Source organism: Populus nigra, chromosome 1, assembly GCF_951802175.1.
Source record: "Populus nigra chromosome 1, ddPopNigr1.1, whole genome shotgun sequence".
NCBI classification, from domain to species: domain Eukaryota; kingdom Viridiplantae; phylum Streptophyta; class Magnoliopsida; order Malpighiales; family Salicaceae; genus Populus; species Populus nigra.
The window spans coordinates 529,590-544,406 of record NC_084852.1 but is presented as its reverse complement, the minus strand read 5'-3'; the positions used below and the strand labels follow the sequence as shown (position 1 = coordinate 544,406).

General features: G+C 35.4%; 3 protein-coding genes across 7 annotated transcripts; all 3 read left to right on the top strand.

Moving 5' to 3' along the window:
• Positions 1-1,683: 1,683 nt before the first annotated feature.
• Positions 1,684-5,478, top strand: LOC133673369 (probable receptor-like protein kinase At1g30570). Its single transcript, XM_062094121.1, has one exon. The coding sequence runs from the start codon at positions 2,652-2,654 to the stop codon at positions 5,178-5,180; it is 2,529 nt and encodes an 842-aa protein (XP_061950105.1). The 5' UTR covers positions 1,684-2,651; the 3' UTR covers positions 5,181-5,478.
• A 2,895-nt stretch (positions 5,479-8,373) lies between these two features.
• On the top strand, positions 8,374-11,007 carry LOC133693852 (peptidyl-prolyl cis-trans isomerase FKBP16-1, chloroplastic). 5 transcript variants are annotated; one of them, XM_062115215.1, is made up of 8 exons: positions 8,376-8,552; positions 8,945-9,124; positions 9,259-9,293; positions 9,368-9,461; positions 9,643-9,703; positions 10,221-10,266; positions 10,336-10,406; positions 10,788-11,007. In XM_062115215.1, exons 1-8 carry the CDS (start codon positions 8,491-8,493, stop codon positions 10,863-10,865), a joined length of 627 nt encoding a protein of 208 aa, XP_061971199.1. In that variant the 5' UTR covers positions 8,376-8,490; the 3' UTR covers positions 10,866-11,007. The 5 variants fall into 5 exon arrangements, 3 of the variants coding, with proteins under 3 accessions (XP_061971188.1, XP_061971182.1, XP_061971199.1); XM_062115204.1 differs by having other exon boundaries at positions 8,374-8,552; positions 8,948-9,124; positions 10,221-10,406; XM_062115198.1 differs by having other exon boundaries at positions 8,374-8,552; positions 10,221-10,406.
• Positions 11,008-11,324: 317 nt separating this feature from the next.
• On the top strand, positions 11,325-13,987 carry LOC133669810 (uncharacterized). Its single transcript, XM_062090118.1, has 4 exons — positions 11,325-11,521; positions 13,365-13,380; positions 13,484-13,588; positions 13,877-13,987. Exons 1-4 carry the CDS (start codon positions 11,325-11,327, stop codon positions 13,985-13,987), a joined length of 429 nt encoding a protein of 142 aa, XP_061946102.1.
• Positions 13,988-14,817: the final 830 nt, after the last annotated feature.

Below are 14,817 nucleotides of genomic sequence, written 5' to 3'. Positions count from 1 at the left end.
TTTGGGCCTCAGTGGATTGTGGATAGGCCTCTATCTATTTTGGGCCCTGAGTTGAGGATCCATAAATAAATGTTGGCCTTGGAAGATTGTTAATTAATGAATATTCAAAAAAAGTATGGGATAATTGATAATTAGGATTACGGAGTGTACATAGCCTTCAGAATGGTGCCAAGCATGAAAATTAAAGGTTACTAATAATCTCATTTCATTTGTATTTTAATTGAGATTAATGTGTAATCCTATGTGTAGTGATCATATACTGTTCAAGTATAGTTATTAAATTTAGCATTTCATAATGTATCAACCTAGTAATTAACATGTTGATTCAGAATATGGTTTACAATGAGCTTTTAAGTTAAATTGGGTAAGAAGTTAACTTGGTTAAACTTAGTTGTTTTTACATATTATTTATAATTTAAATTGATTTTTTAAAAAATATTAGTTATTTTTTTAAAAAAATCTTAAAATAAAATGTTTTGAATCAATCAAGTATAAAAAAGTTGATTCGTTAAATACATGACTTATATCATATATTGGATCAGGTTTTATAAATATTAGTTTAAGATATTTGGTTATAGCACCCTAATATCATAGTTTTGAAACCTGACCCGGCGAGTTGATCTGGGATTCGGCAGACCCGAAACTGAAACTGGGCCGGATTCAAGAAAAAATATGAAAATAAAAAACCTAGGGTAACCCAATTGACCCCACTAACTCAGTAAAATCCAGTTGCAACCTGTTGATTTTTATTTTTTATTAAAACAATGTCGTTTTAATTTTTTTAAAAAAATTTTAACCCAAATAATTCGGTCAAAACCTGAAATCTGAGCTTTAAAACCAAATTGTTTTTTCTTTATAGAAAAGAGAGAGAGAGAGAGATTTTCAAAAAGAAAAAGTGACAGACCCTTGTTTTGGTAAATGATACAATAAACTATATAGACTTTATCCATATGGGCCAATATAATATATTTTTTTCTTGACTGATTTGATGTGGTGGAGCCCTATGTTTAGCTTGATGTACAATTCATGGAATTATGCTTCTGACCTGCCACAAAATAACCAATCAAGAATCGATTTCTCTCTATAAATTCTTTAGTTTTTCAAGAAAATATGGAACTGCTAACTCCAAAGATAGAGAAATGACTAGTTAGATTCATGGTTGTTGGTCCATCAAATTCAAATCATACACTTGTATGGATAATGCACCAACTCAATTGTAATTTGATTTATCATTCTAACCAACATTGTTATCTTGTATTAAATATCATGGATTAGCAGTCCACCCACCACTACTAATTTTCAAGCCAAATAAATTTAAAAACAACTGTCCCCTTGAAGATCTTCTCCATGATCATGAGAAATATTAGTGATATAATTACCCTTTTGTTTTTCAACTTTCTCGGGTGAATGCATTAACATTGTCAGTATCAATACATTTCTGACCGGAAAGACGAAGATAGAGAATATTGTACTAATTATAATTCATAAGAATTTACATTTTCTATGTAAAACTGCTGTTGATGGAGAGTTATGAAGAGAGGAACTGAGGAAGACATGCAAGCATGTAATGTCGCCAACATTAATTGGTTTACTTGATCATAAAGATAAGAGAAGGACAAGGACCCTGGCCTTAACTCTCTCAAGGACTCTACTCTTGGTACGGACAAGAGGGCAGACAGTGCTCAGAAAAACTCAAGGGGCAGTTTTGTTAATCCTCACCATCACTGCTCATCATCTTAGAGACATCTGCATGTGACCCACCTCACAAATAATGGAACCCCATCTCTGGTGAGAGCGAAAGAGCAGCCAAAACCCATTATGAAGTAATGAAAAATAATATTGAAAAGATTACAAAAGATGGCGTCTTTGTGTCTCTTGTGTGGTTTTCATGTTTTTTTTTTAATGTAAAATAGAAAATTATTGCCATTTCATAGAGTTGCCAAATGCCAACAGTTACAAAAGATTACAATAAAGTGTAAGTTATGTCAGATTCTTGTCTTTTTTTTTAAAGCATACAACAAACAACAAGGGAAAGAAGTGAACCTTTTTCTCTTCCTTTATTTAACAACAACCCATGTTCCAGTTCCTTTGTTTATATAAAACACATATAGTATTACAAGATCACCATTTTTTTTTTGTTTCTTGTAATAATTTTCTCTAAGCAAAAAGGTTGTTACTTTATATCTCATAGCCATTTCTCTCTCTTTCTCTCTTCCATTTTGTATCCAGTTCTTGCATGTTTCTTCTTGGTTCAGATCTGAACATTAACCGCGGTGGTTGTTGATTGGAGAAGGTTGATTCAAAGGAGGGTGTGCTGCTGGTTTTTGATAAGCATTCTTGGTTTATAGCTTTCAAGTCTCTGAAAGTAATAATTCGGATGCCTATGCGGGGTTAGAGAAGGTAACTTGATGTTTTTGCTAGGAACTTGAATGCATCGTTGAAGTTTGTTGAGATTTCTTGATGATGCTTTAATGTATGAATTTGTTATGAACCTTTGATGATGATGGTGAGGTAATTTGGGTGATTTAAGAGATGGGATTTTCATTCGTTTTGTGAAATACTGTTCTTTTGGTTGGTTTTTGTTATACAATAGAGGGTTGATTTTATATATGAAGTTAGAATATAAGACTCGAGGTGTTTGAGGGAAATTGATGGTAATGGAGAAGGTCCAGGGAAGAGGGTTTTTGGGTGTTGTATTTCTGGTCATAATATTCCTATCCGGTAGCAATGGAGAAGCTCAGTCAAGGTCTTTTCTTGTAAACTGTGGTGCAAATAGCAGTGTTAATGTGGATGGCAGGAGATGGATTGGTGATTTGGTCCCAAATGATAATTTCACTGTCAGTTCTCCTGGTGTTGCTGCCACTGATTCTACAGCAAATGGTGATTCACTCTACAGAACTGCCCGAATTTTTGACAATGGTTTGAATTATACTTTTGCTGGAGTGCAGGGAAACTACTTTGTTAGACTCCATTTTTGTCCATTCCCTTTTGAGAATTATAATGTGAACGAGTCCTCGTTTAGTGTCGTGGCTAATGGTCTGAAACTGCTGGCTGATTTCAATGTTCCTGGTGAGATTTCAGACAAATATCTGCCCGTGCAGAATTCCAACAGCAATTCAAGTTCTTTGTCCTTGGTCAGAGAGTATATTCTAGCAATCGATGATGTGCTTGTGGTTGAGTTCATTCCATCCAAGGGATCATTCGGGTTCATAAATGCCATAGAGATTGTCCCTGTGATCTGTACGCTTTTTGCAGACTTGGTTAGTAGAGTGGGTGGAAGTGATGCCAATGTGAGCGGAAGGGGGATTGAAACTATGTATAGGTTGAATGTCGGGGGACAAGAGATTAAACCTGATCAGGATTCAGATCTTTGGAGGAAATGGGAAGTGGATTCCAGCTACATGATTACAGCGGATGCTGGTGTTGAAATCAAGAATAGTTCTAATGTCACTTATGCTTCGAACAATGATTCCTCGGTGGCTCCTCTTCTTGTATATGAAACAGCAAGAATAATGTCCAATACAGAAGTCCTGGAGAAAAAGTTTAACATGTCATGGAAATTCGAAGTAGATCCTGATTTTGATTATTTAATTAGGTTACATTTTTGTGAGCTGGTATATGACAAGGCAAACCAGAGGATTTTCAAGGTCTATATAAACAACAAGACTGCTGCAGATAACTTTGATGTTTATGCGCGATCAGGAGGGAAGAACATAGCGTATCATCAGGATTATTTTGATGCAATATCTGCCAAAATCAACACCCTTTGGATCCAATTGGGTCCTGACACCGCAGTTGGTGCTTCGGGAACCGATGCTCTCTTGAATGGGCTGGAGATTTTCAAGTTGAGCCGAAGTGGGAATCTTGCATACGATGACAGAATTGGTCCAACTGGGAAATCAGCTAGTCATTTAAAATCTTGGATTCTCTGGTTGGGGATTGGAGCAGGTGTAGCTTCTGCTCTCATTATTGCAATTGCATGTACTTGCGTCTTTTGCTTCTGCAAAAGTCAGAGAAATGAAATGAACAATACCAAAGACAACCCTCCTGGGTGGCGGCCACTATTCATGCATGGTGCTGTTTTAAGTAGCTTTGCTAATGCTAAGAGAGGGGCCCAAACTCTGAATGGATCCGTGGCAGCATTTACTAGAGTTGGCAGGCGGTTCACATTGTCAGAGATTCGTGCTGCAACAGACAATTTTGATGACAGTTTGGTGATTGGAGTTGGAGGCTTTGGTAAAGTATACAAAGGGGAGATCGAAGATGGCACCCTTGCAGCAATCAAGCGGTCAAACCCACAATCTGAGCAAGGCCTGGCTGAGTTTGAAACGGAGATTGAGATGCTTTCAAAGTTAAGGCACAGGCATCTGGTCTCGTTGATCGGGTTCTGCGATGAACAGAATGAGATGATCTTGGTTTATGAGTATATGGCAAATGGAACTCTTAGAAGTCATCTTTTTGGGAGTGATTTCCCTCCATTGACATGGAAGCAGCGATTAGAAGCGTGCACTGGTGCTGCCAGGGGACTCCATTACCTTCACACAGGAGCAGATCGAGGAATAATTCACAGGGATGTTAAGACAACCAATATTTTGCTTGATGAGAATTTTGTAGCAAAAATGGCAGATTTTGGGTTATCTAAAGATGGTCCAGCTTTGGACCATACACATGTCAGTACAGCAGTGAAAGGGAGCTTTGGATATCTTGATCCTGAATACTTCCGTCGACAGCATTTGACTGAGAAATCTGATGTTTACTCATTCGGCGTGGTGTTGTTTGAAGTTGTATGCTCTCGACCTGTTATAAATCCAAGCTTGCCAAAAGACCAGATCAACCTCGCAGAGTGGGCAATGAAGTGGCAGCGGCAGAGGTCACTCGAGACCATCATTGACCCACGTCTCAGAGGAAATTCTTGCCCGGAGTCATTGAAGAAGTTGGGAGAGATAGCAGAAAAATGCCTTGCTGATGAGGGAAAGAAACGTCCAACCATGGGGGAAGTTTTGTGGCATTTGGAATATGTCTTGCAACTCCATGAAGCTTGGATGCGCACCAATGCTACTGAAACCTCTATTACCAGCAGTCAGGCCTTGGAGGATTTGGAACTGAGAGTAGCAGAAGATGCACAGAGACGACCTTCCTCCTTGGACGAAGACACTGTTAAACCTCAACATGAAGGGTGACTGAGAACCTGCTGCCGCAATGGTTTCAGCAAACAGTATGCAGCTGCTGGATCTCACAATGGAGTGGCCTAGGTAGGTGTCTAGCAAAAGCTAGAGATTATATTCATTACAGCGTTTTATCATAATGGTCCAAAATTCTTTTATTTTGTTCTATCAGATTATGTGCTTGGGGTAACTGTTATTATATCGACATTATCTGTACCAGCAAGTGGAGTGAACTAAGACGTAATCTTGGTAGTACTTCATATTTTATTCTTTGTAATATAGCTTGCTATAGTCAAGTTGACTTTCAAGTCAATTCTTGGTGTCATGGAAAATTGCTACTGTCCTGCTTTTAGTATTTGCTTTTTGGTCTTTTTGTTGGAAGCAATTGCTCTTGAATATATATATATATATATATATATATATATATATATATATATATATATATAAAAGTTGTAATGTAGCGTTTTGCTTTTTGGTATTTTTGTCTAAATAATATCTAATAAAACAGGATCAATAATTCAATGACAAAGAATAAAATAAAATAAAATTTTAAAAATCCGAGTCAACCTAAGTTAACTCAAATGATTTGCGACCGGAGATATAAGACAGAGATAACCCAATAAAAAAAAATACATAACAAATCACAAAATTCAAAGCTTAATAAGTCAATGTCAAACAATGAAAATAAAATAAAAAAATAAAATTTTGTGAAAAGATTTTAAAAAAGACCAAACTTAAATAGGATTCACTATCAAAATTGGTGTACCAACTTATGAGATTAAAATTACTCTATAAAAAACAAACACGAAAAAATCACAAAGCAAAATTCTAAATCATATGAAAATAAAAAATAATGAGGACTAGACCATACACAAAAAATAATTAAAATAAACTAATCAGGAATTAAATTGAAAAACATAAAAAATAAAGAATAGGACAAAAAAGAACAATACAAAAATGAGCACCAAAATTAAAAATCAAATAAATTTATATTAAATCCCAAAGGACAAAATCAAAAAATAAATTAATGAAAATGATAAAAAAAATAGCAATAAAAAAAATAAGGACCAGATTGGATTAAAAAATCTAATAAGATTAAATGACGAGGGACAAAATAAAAAAACAAAACAAACTTTATGAAGCATTAGATTAAAAAAATCAAAAAAATAAGGATCAAATAAAAAAAAATACAAATTAGAGGACACAACTTAATTTTTAAAACTCTGCACAAATACCAAGGTCTAACAGAAAGAAAAGAAAGGGAAGAGAAAAAAACTTCATAGCTGCCTAATCGCCACAATATTACTATACACGCCACCTTAAGAGTTGCGCCGCCACCTATCACATCAGATGAGACGGTGATTGAAAGTTTTAGGCCGTCAGAATATGTCTTACGCGCCTCTAGAATGACGCATTGGACGTTGACGTGTGAACAACACGCCCCAGCCTCTTTAATTAATTTATTAATGTTTGAAAAATAAAAATTACTAAATAAGACCAAGGGCATATGAATATTACAAAAAAGAACCAATTTGCAAAGACTAAAACGTCCTCCCAAGCAATTTTTTTAGTCAAAGGTTATATATGTAATTTAACTGTTCCAAAAATGTGCAAAGGGGAAAAAAAAATGTTTTTGCAAGGTCTATATTTTTTAGCTTTGAAAAGTAGAATCGATAATTAACTGTGTAAATTAATTGGAAAATACATAAAAGACCCTGAACCAAAAGTCAAGTTTTTTAAGCTTTCAAGGGTGAAGAAATATTTTCACTGTATATTTTAAAAAATAAATAACTAAACTTGCCCCATTCAATAAGCAAACAACATTTGGATCTTCTGAAAAAGATAACTTGACCCCCTGCTTCCAAGATAATTGTTAAGTACAGTAAAGAACAAAACAATCAAAAACACTATCTGAATTCACAGTGAAAACATAAGTCTTTTGAGTTTAGATGCTCTTTGGTTTTGTGGTTGCGGGTGAGGTTTACCCGCAGTCACACATTTTGATGTTTGGTAAAGGAAACAAACCTGATTTTACTTGGTAGGACCTACTGATTTTTGCTGCCCAGCCGCAGGAATGGAGAAGCAGCAAACATGGTAATTTTTTGGAACAGTGGAGCATGGCTCCACTGTTCAGTGAACAGTGGAGCCATGCTCCACTGTTGCAATGGTCATTTTTTTTTTTTTGAAAAATCAATGAAAAAAGTTAAGTTTTTTTTTTTTCCGAACAACACCAGTGCAGTTAATTGTGAACAATATTTTTTTTTTGTTTTTTTAAAAAAATTAGTTTAAGGTAAATTAAATTTACTCGTACTATAATGAAATTGTAAATTTTTTTAAAAAAATTGTGTTGTACTCGAAAAATTAGTATTTAATATTATTTAATAACACTACATAAATTAGAAAGATATCGCATGATGACGTAACATTTGTGGAATTTGATCGCAATTCCAATAATAAAGATATCACAATCTTTATTATTTAATAACACTACATAAATTAAAAAATTCAGTTTTTGTTGTTGCACGCTTAAGAAACCATGAAAAATATAGTCCTTGTTGGATAGATTTCGTATGTAATGACATTGCATATAGTTTAATGGAATAATAAAAAATATTTGATATCAATATTATTTATTTCATGATGTAATAACAGTAGTTAAATCTACAATATTTAAGTTAAAAATCATTAATATATATATATATAACCTCAATTTGAAAAGCATTTTTTTAACCAAACACGTTAAAACTATTTTTTCTTCAACCTCAATTTTAACCACAGTTTTAACTAAACATCTATTTTTTCAAACCAACCTCAACTAAAAATACTTTTTATAAAACAATTTTTTTCAAATCACAACCACAACAGCTACCGCAATACCAAACACACTCTTATACTGGTAAGGCAGCTATTTACTCTCCTAAGTTGCACACAAGAATGGGCCATGGAGCCCAATTCAAAAGGTTTTGACCGAAATGTATACTAATTATAAAAACCGATCTTATAAATGATATCGTTTCAAGTTTTTTCTGGAAAAAATCTAAATTCCTTTATTTTGTGTTTTCTATAAAAAAAAAATGTCAATTCATGTCTCCCTCAGGTTGTGACCGAGTCGACAACTCTTCATCTAGTTCGACATAAAACCCAGTCCGAGTTAGGGTCAACAAGTTAACCCGTTACCCAGGTTTGGTTTAATAATACTCATGCCAACTACTGTATCCTGACAGGGTCTAGTCCCTTCATACTTCAACAAACCAAGACCACTCAGCTGATCCTGTTATCCATTATTTAACACCTTCTGAAACCATCCATTTGATGCTGTCTTTCGATGATGTATGCACTTCCATTCCAAACCTCGCTTCACTTCCCTTGCGCTTCCAAATTTACAAGGTAAATATCCTCTAAGATTTCTGCTTTTTTGTTTTCTCAATTCATCATGTAATTGTATATGTGTTCTTATTCACATTCTTGGCATTCAACTATTACCAGAATGAAGTTTATGTGACTTGTAGTACCATGAAATGCTTATGTTTCTGTGCATTATCAGGCTGTAATAGTATATTGGTCTGTTCTTGATCATTTTATTCCATCATAACCAGTTTTAGGATTTTGGGAACACAAGATTTTGCTTGATGGTTCTGCTGCTTGAGTGCTTTTTAATGGAGGACAATTGACTAGAATGTTATAATACTATGTTTAACATAGAAAAGAAGTGTAATGACAGCTTAAACAGCTAAGTGGTTCACATTGATTGATGATGTTGTGACTCTTGCACAAACCAGCAGTTCCAGACCTAAGGATGCGATGCCCATGGACTTGCATTGCAAATTTTCTTCACTAGAAATAAAAAGATTGTCAAGGAGGATGGTGCTGAAGTTTTGTGGATTCAATACTCTCCTATTATCCTTCAATCCAGTTTTGGCTGCCTCGATGCCAGAGATGAAGAAGCCTGAAGTTATTCGGTAAGTTCTTGTTTGTCGTAGCTACCAGCTCATTTGTGTATCATTGCTGATCTTTTGGGGGCTTAGAAGATGTTTTATCAATACTGTTTAGTAGCTCTGATATGATTGTTTTGATTGGAATTTGAAGTGTCCAGGACACTGAAGCTTGCCAGTGGGGTTAGGTTTCAAGGTATCTACTTTCTTAACCTTGCATAAGTAGCTGCTTATTACTTGAACTTACAACTTAATAATTTTTATATATAGAGATTATTGAAGGGGAAGGACCAGAAGCTCAAGAGGGGGATACAGTTGAAGTTAACTATGTATGCAGGCGTTCAAATGGATATTTTGTTCATAGGTGACTGTTGTCTAAATTTCATGTGGGTTTTAGATGTCTTGCATGAATATCTGTGGATTCTGTGAATCATTTGTACTGTCACATATCATGACTAGTTTTGCTGATATACTCTCAGTCTCTTACTATCCTCTATTACCTATTAATGAGGCTGATCTTGTTCTCTAATCATGCATTAATGCAGCACTGTGGATCAATTCAGCGGCGAAAGCTCGCCTGTCATACTTCCTTTGGATGAGAACCAGGTATGGTAGAAGTTAAGATAATGGACTTGAAAGTGTTAGGACCTGCGAGAGCATAAGAATTCTACGCAGTTGCCTACATCCACAGAGCAACCAGTTTCATTATATAGATAGAAAATACAATTACAACAAAGGAGGAGGAGGAACACCCTTCAACTCAACTCCTGACTCTTTGTAATTGCCTCAGTCTCTCTTTATCTCTCTGCTGCTGCTGCTTACTCGTTGCTACACTTCTGCCCTCTATTTATAGCTGAAAATGGGGAACAAACGTTCCCATTTCCAGACAAGAATTCTGCCAAGAACAAACCAATAGCATATCATTGAATATTTCATACTTCCTATATTGTACTGATGGCTCCATCAACTATCATACATGCTATAGAAATACACACTTACCGACTTCAAGATTTTTGTCTTGCTTATGAACAGAAATCCTAATTTTCATCATCGTTTGCTGCATTTTAATAAGCTTTTGTGGCCGAAATTGTGTTTTCAAATCATAAGTTTCTTCCCTCGACAGATTATTAAGGGCTTGAAGGAAGTCTTGATTGGCATGAAGGTTGGAGGTATGCTCAAGGACCTTATAGACCCACTATACTGGCTTTTGTATAATTACCCTTTTTTTGACCTTTCAGGTAAGAGAAGAGCATTGATACCTCCTTCTGTTGGATACGTAAATGAAAACTTGAAACCAATTCCTGATGAGGTGATTCTTCTTATCATGTGTCCAAGATTGCATCTGGTCAGTGTTTCGTGACAGAAAAAACGAGTATAGAAGGGATAAAAACTGTTTTCGTCTGTTTTTGTATTGAGACAAGTATAGAAAATACAAAAATATGTTTAGTTGAAGGAACAAAAACAGAGACACAAAATAAATAATTATTTAGAATGAATTTAGTTGATTTTAAAATAAGAGGCAAAGAGAACATGTTCCCGTTATCTTTATTGTCTTCATCTCTTCTGTATCCAGACATCAACTACATGCTACTCGAGTGATTCTTTTGTTTTAAGTTTTCTACTTAAATTATATCTGCTAGTCCTTCTTGTACATTCTGGTGATGACTATGGTAATGGCTTCTGGTTTCAGTTTGGCCCTCGACGTAGCCTCTTCTCCCATGCAAATGAGCCTCTCATATTTGAAGTGCAGCTCTTGAAAGTCCTCTAAGTTTGCCTCTTATATTTGTATCCATTCTTTCTAGAACTAATGCTGTTGATGGCACAAAACCTTGAACAATTCTTTAGATTTGTGTAAAGAAAATTATTATTCATTTGGAAATGGATTTGTGGAAATGATTAATTTAGTAAAATTGAATTGAAAAAAATATTAATTGAGTAAAATTAATTTAATAAAAATAATTGACTCGAATTAAATATCAAATTTATATGCAAAACTAGCCCACAAATTCAAACGGCATCGTTCCTGTCAAAACTGTCCCTCTTTTTTTTTTTCAAACGGAAATACCATTTCACCTCCAGTGTTTCTTCACCAAGCTGATAAACATTAAGGCATCATCACCAAGCTGATAAACATTAAGGCATCATCACCAAGATCGTTTCTACTCACAACATTCTCAAACCTTCAACAAAATCATCAACTGGGTTGTCTTCATTTTCAATCAAAACAATGCAGAGTTGGTTTTCAAGCAGTGGAGAGGATCAACAACAAGAGAAACCCTCATCTTCTTTGTTGGCTGATTGGAACTCATATGCAGCAAAAAGCGATGTAAATGAATACACCAATGGATTAGGAAGCTTCGGTAGCTTTGATCTTGAAGCTGCTGCTCGCTCTGCTAACGACACCGTTTCTGGCACCTTTAATGTGTAAGCAAAAAAAACTAAAAGATAGAATATTTATTTTCAATGATTGAAGTTTACGTATTTTTGTGTTTATATAGAGAAATTTAATCGTGGGGTATTTTGCTTTTGTTGATCAGAGGTTTTTTGGCACCTTCAATGTGTAAGCCAACGCAAAAAGAAAGGATCTTTATAGGCACGAACTGGGCTTTATGTATCTATATTGTGTTTATATGGACGAATTTAGTTGTCGGGTTTCTTTTTTTTTTTTTTCTTTATGTTGTTGATTGTATAGTTTTTAGAAAATCTTTAGTTTAAAAAGATTCAATATTTAAGTGCGTGTGATTATTTAGGCGAATGTGATTGTGTGGTTTTGATTTTGATTTGAGGACATTAACTTATAAGTTAATAGAAGAAGTAATAAGGGGGATTAGATTTGGAGATTCTGTAATTTATAGTATTAAAAGTTAACTGGGTTGCAAGGCTTCTGTGTTTCTAGCATGCTATTTTCTTGCTATGCACGTGAAGGAGCTGATTCTAGTATTCGTTTAGTGCCGTGTGCCTTTGCTGATTTATCCCTTCCCATTTTAGTTCCAAAACCTTTGGCAATGTTATTTCTACTAGCTATTGGAAGGCTTAATGCACTTCAGTCGGAGGAGGAAGTGGAATCTTATTTATTGTAATGTGTACTAAATCAATCATCTTAGATTTCCTGATTGGATGATAGGTTTATAGTGGATGAATGCTATCAGAGAACCAAGAAATGTACAATTTAGGCCTATTTTTTCACAGTTTAGATGTCAACCAAAAATATTTGTTGGATGGTATGGAAAAGTTTGTTGATCAGAGATAGCTCTTTCTAGTTACAACACCGAGTTTCCTGGACCAGGCTTTGATTGCTCCAGTCATGCAGCAGTGTCGTGTGAAATCAGTGGGAGCTGCCTATGAAATAACAAAAGAAGAGTCTTAGGAATTGAAAGGATCAAGTTTTTGTGGTCTAACAGTTCTTTGAACCTATGGTACTAGCTTCTTATGTTGATGATGTTATTTTATCTTTTGAAAAAGATGCTGAAGCACCAGCTTAACACAATCAAACAGGCGCAACTTGGATAAGTACTGCTTAGTGACCAGTTGTAATTAGTAGCTGCCTTGTGGCCATAACTACTTCCCATCCTAAGCTGAATCTAGTTGATTTATGTGGATACAAATGTCAGATTCGATGAGGATGGAGACGGTACTCTTATATCAAGATGCTGTTCTCAAGAGTTCCCTATATCTATCTCATTATCTGCAGTGCACTATAGTCTTTTTCAATATGGTAACTACTATAAAATAATGTCAAAAACATTAGGAGTTTCAATGGATCATTTAAAGAACAAACGAGATACTTTGTGTTTACTTGGTGAATATGTTGCCAGCAATCCACTACTTAAGTAGACGCCAAAGAAATTGAAATTGATTGACATTTGGTTACTTAGCTCGGAGATAGTTCAGAAAATATCTACTCTTTTTTTTCCATCTCAATAACTTGGGTGATGTCTGGGATAAAGGTCTTTCTAGGATGCAATGCTCTGGCAGGGTTTTTGAATTTTATTATAGATTAATTTCCAATAACTGCACCTTGGCATCTCCATCAGTATATAATTATTAAAATATGCAACTAACGGCACCATAGTATTTCATCAGCAAGGGAAGTGATCAATTCTATCATATTATCCATTGCATTTTCTTGTGCCTTGATGTTATGTCTGGAATTTTGAAGACAACTTGCCATGCAACATGATTTCATCAGTGACTCTCAAGAAAATGCATTTTTTTTAGCAAGCTTTAAACTCATTTTGTTCTAGTCAATATAAACTCAATTGTAAAGGCAGGTTTTGAAGGAGGTGAGTGTACCTTAGAAATTTGCATGGCGTGCTTGTTTTCAATATTGTGGTTGTGCTTCTAACGCGTTGAAAGCTTTAATTATTCTCTTCAATGTTTCTACAGAGGCTTCCATTTACTTTGGGATTCATAGGCAGTATGGTGGGCACCCTATATGTTTCCATGGTGTGGCACAGCTATGTTCTCTCTGTGCTCTTCTCTGTGATACAGGTAGCTTCCGCCACCCAGTTTCGCACTTTATCTCTCATCTGTTTATGTCTTGCTATGAGAGTTTGGCTTGAGATACTGATTCTATTGCAACTTCTGCATATCACAATTGAATACATGTTAATCTGTGGTTGTTTTTCATGATGTCCTCGTGTATGATTGAAGACTTGAAGTGATATTTCTTGGAAAAAGAAGTACTTGAATTTGCCGGAATGCATTGATCAAACATGATTTGAAACTAAAAGGATTACCCTGTCTGATATTGAAATGTTGTTTTCATTGACTATGCAGGTTCTTGCCCTTGTATACTATGCGATTTCCTACTTCCCTGGAGGATCTGCTGGGCTAAAATTCCTGTCATCTTCCCTTGCCTCATCGGTGATGAGACTTTTCGGGAGGTGACTTTAGCTGATGTGCTCATTTTTTCCTTGTATATTTTCTCCTTTTTTTTGTCTTCTAGATTCTCTTGGTGTTAGTTAGAAAGATGGAACAATGAGGCATGTTTCTGGATCACGTCTTTCAATTTCAATATTTTGGTTGCCTGTGCTCTAGTCTTTAAAACTCTTAAAGCCAAAAAAAACAGGAGAAAAACTATCGTCTCCCACGTCCTTAAGCATGAATGAATGAACAACGGAACTGGATTTACTTGGCAACGTGGCTGGTGATTCGAGTATGGTTTAGAGCAAAACTGACATAGATGCCACGTGCCTTTTTTTGATAGCAAGGTGGCTGCTATCGACTCCTTTTAACCCAGCTAGTATCCCACCAGCATTCGTGGAGGAAAGATGGTCCAATATTATTTGAAGTCTTTAGGTAGCATTCGTTTACCATTTCACTATAGAAAGTGTAGAAACAGTAGAGACATCACTTACTATTGAAGAGTTGCGGCCCATCCAAGGGAAGGGATGGTCTGGTCTCCATGTTTTTAGTGGAACAGAGCATAATAATATTGAATGTTTAAAAAGGGTCATCAATGCCAACCCACTTTCTTAAAATGCTGATGACGCCCTGTCTGTAGTGCCAGGTGGGGTGGCAACAGGGGATTGGAGGCACATACAATATCTGGGTATCTTGGAACTGGTACAAATTATATATACAGACCCGTTTGAATTGGATGGGAAGGCCATGCTTATAATTGGAGGTTCGGTTGTTTTCATTAAAATTATTGCCATAACAATTTTACAATACATGGGCCATCATCATCAATTCATCTTGTAAAAAAATATGCCTTC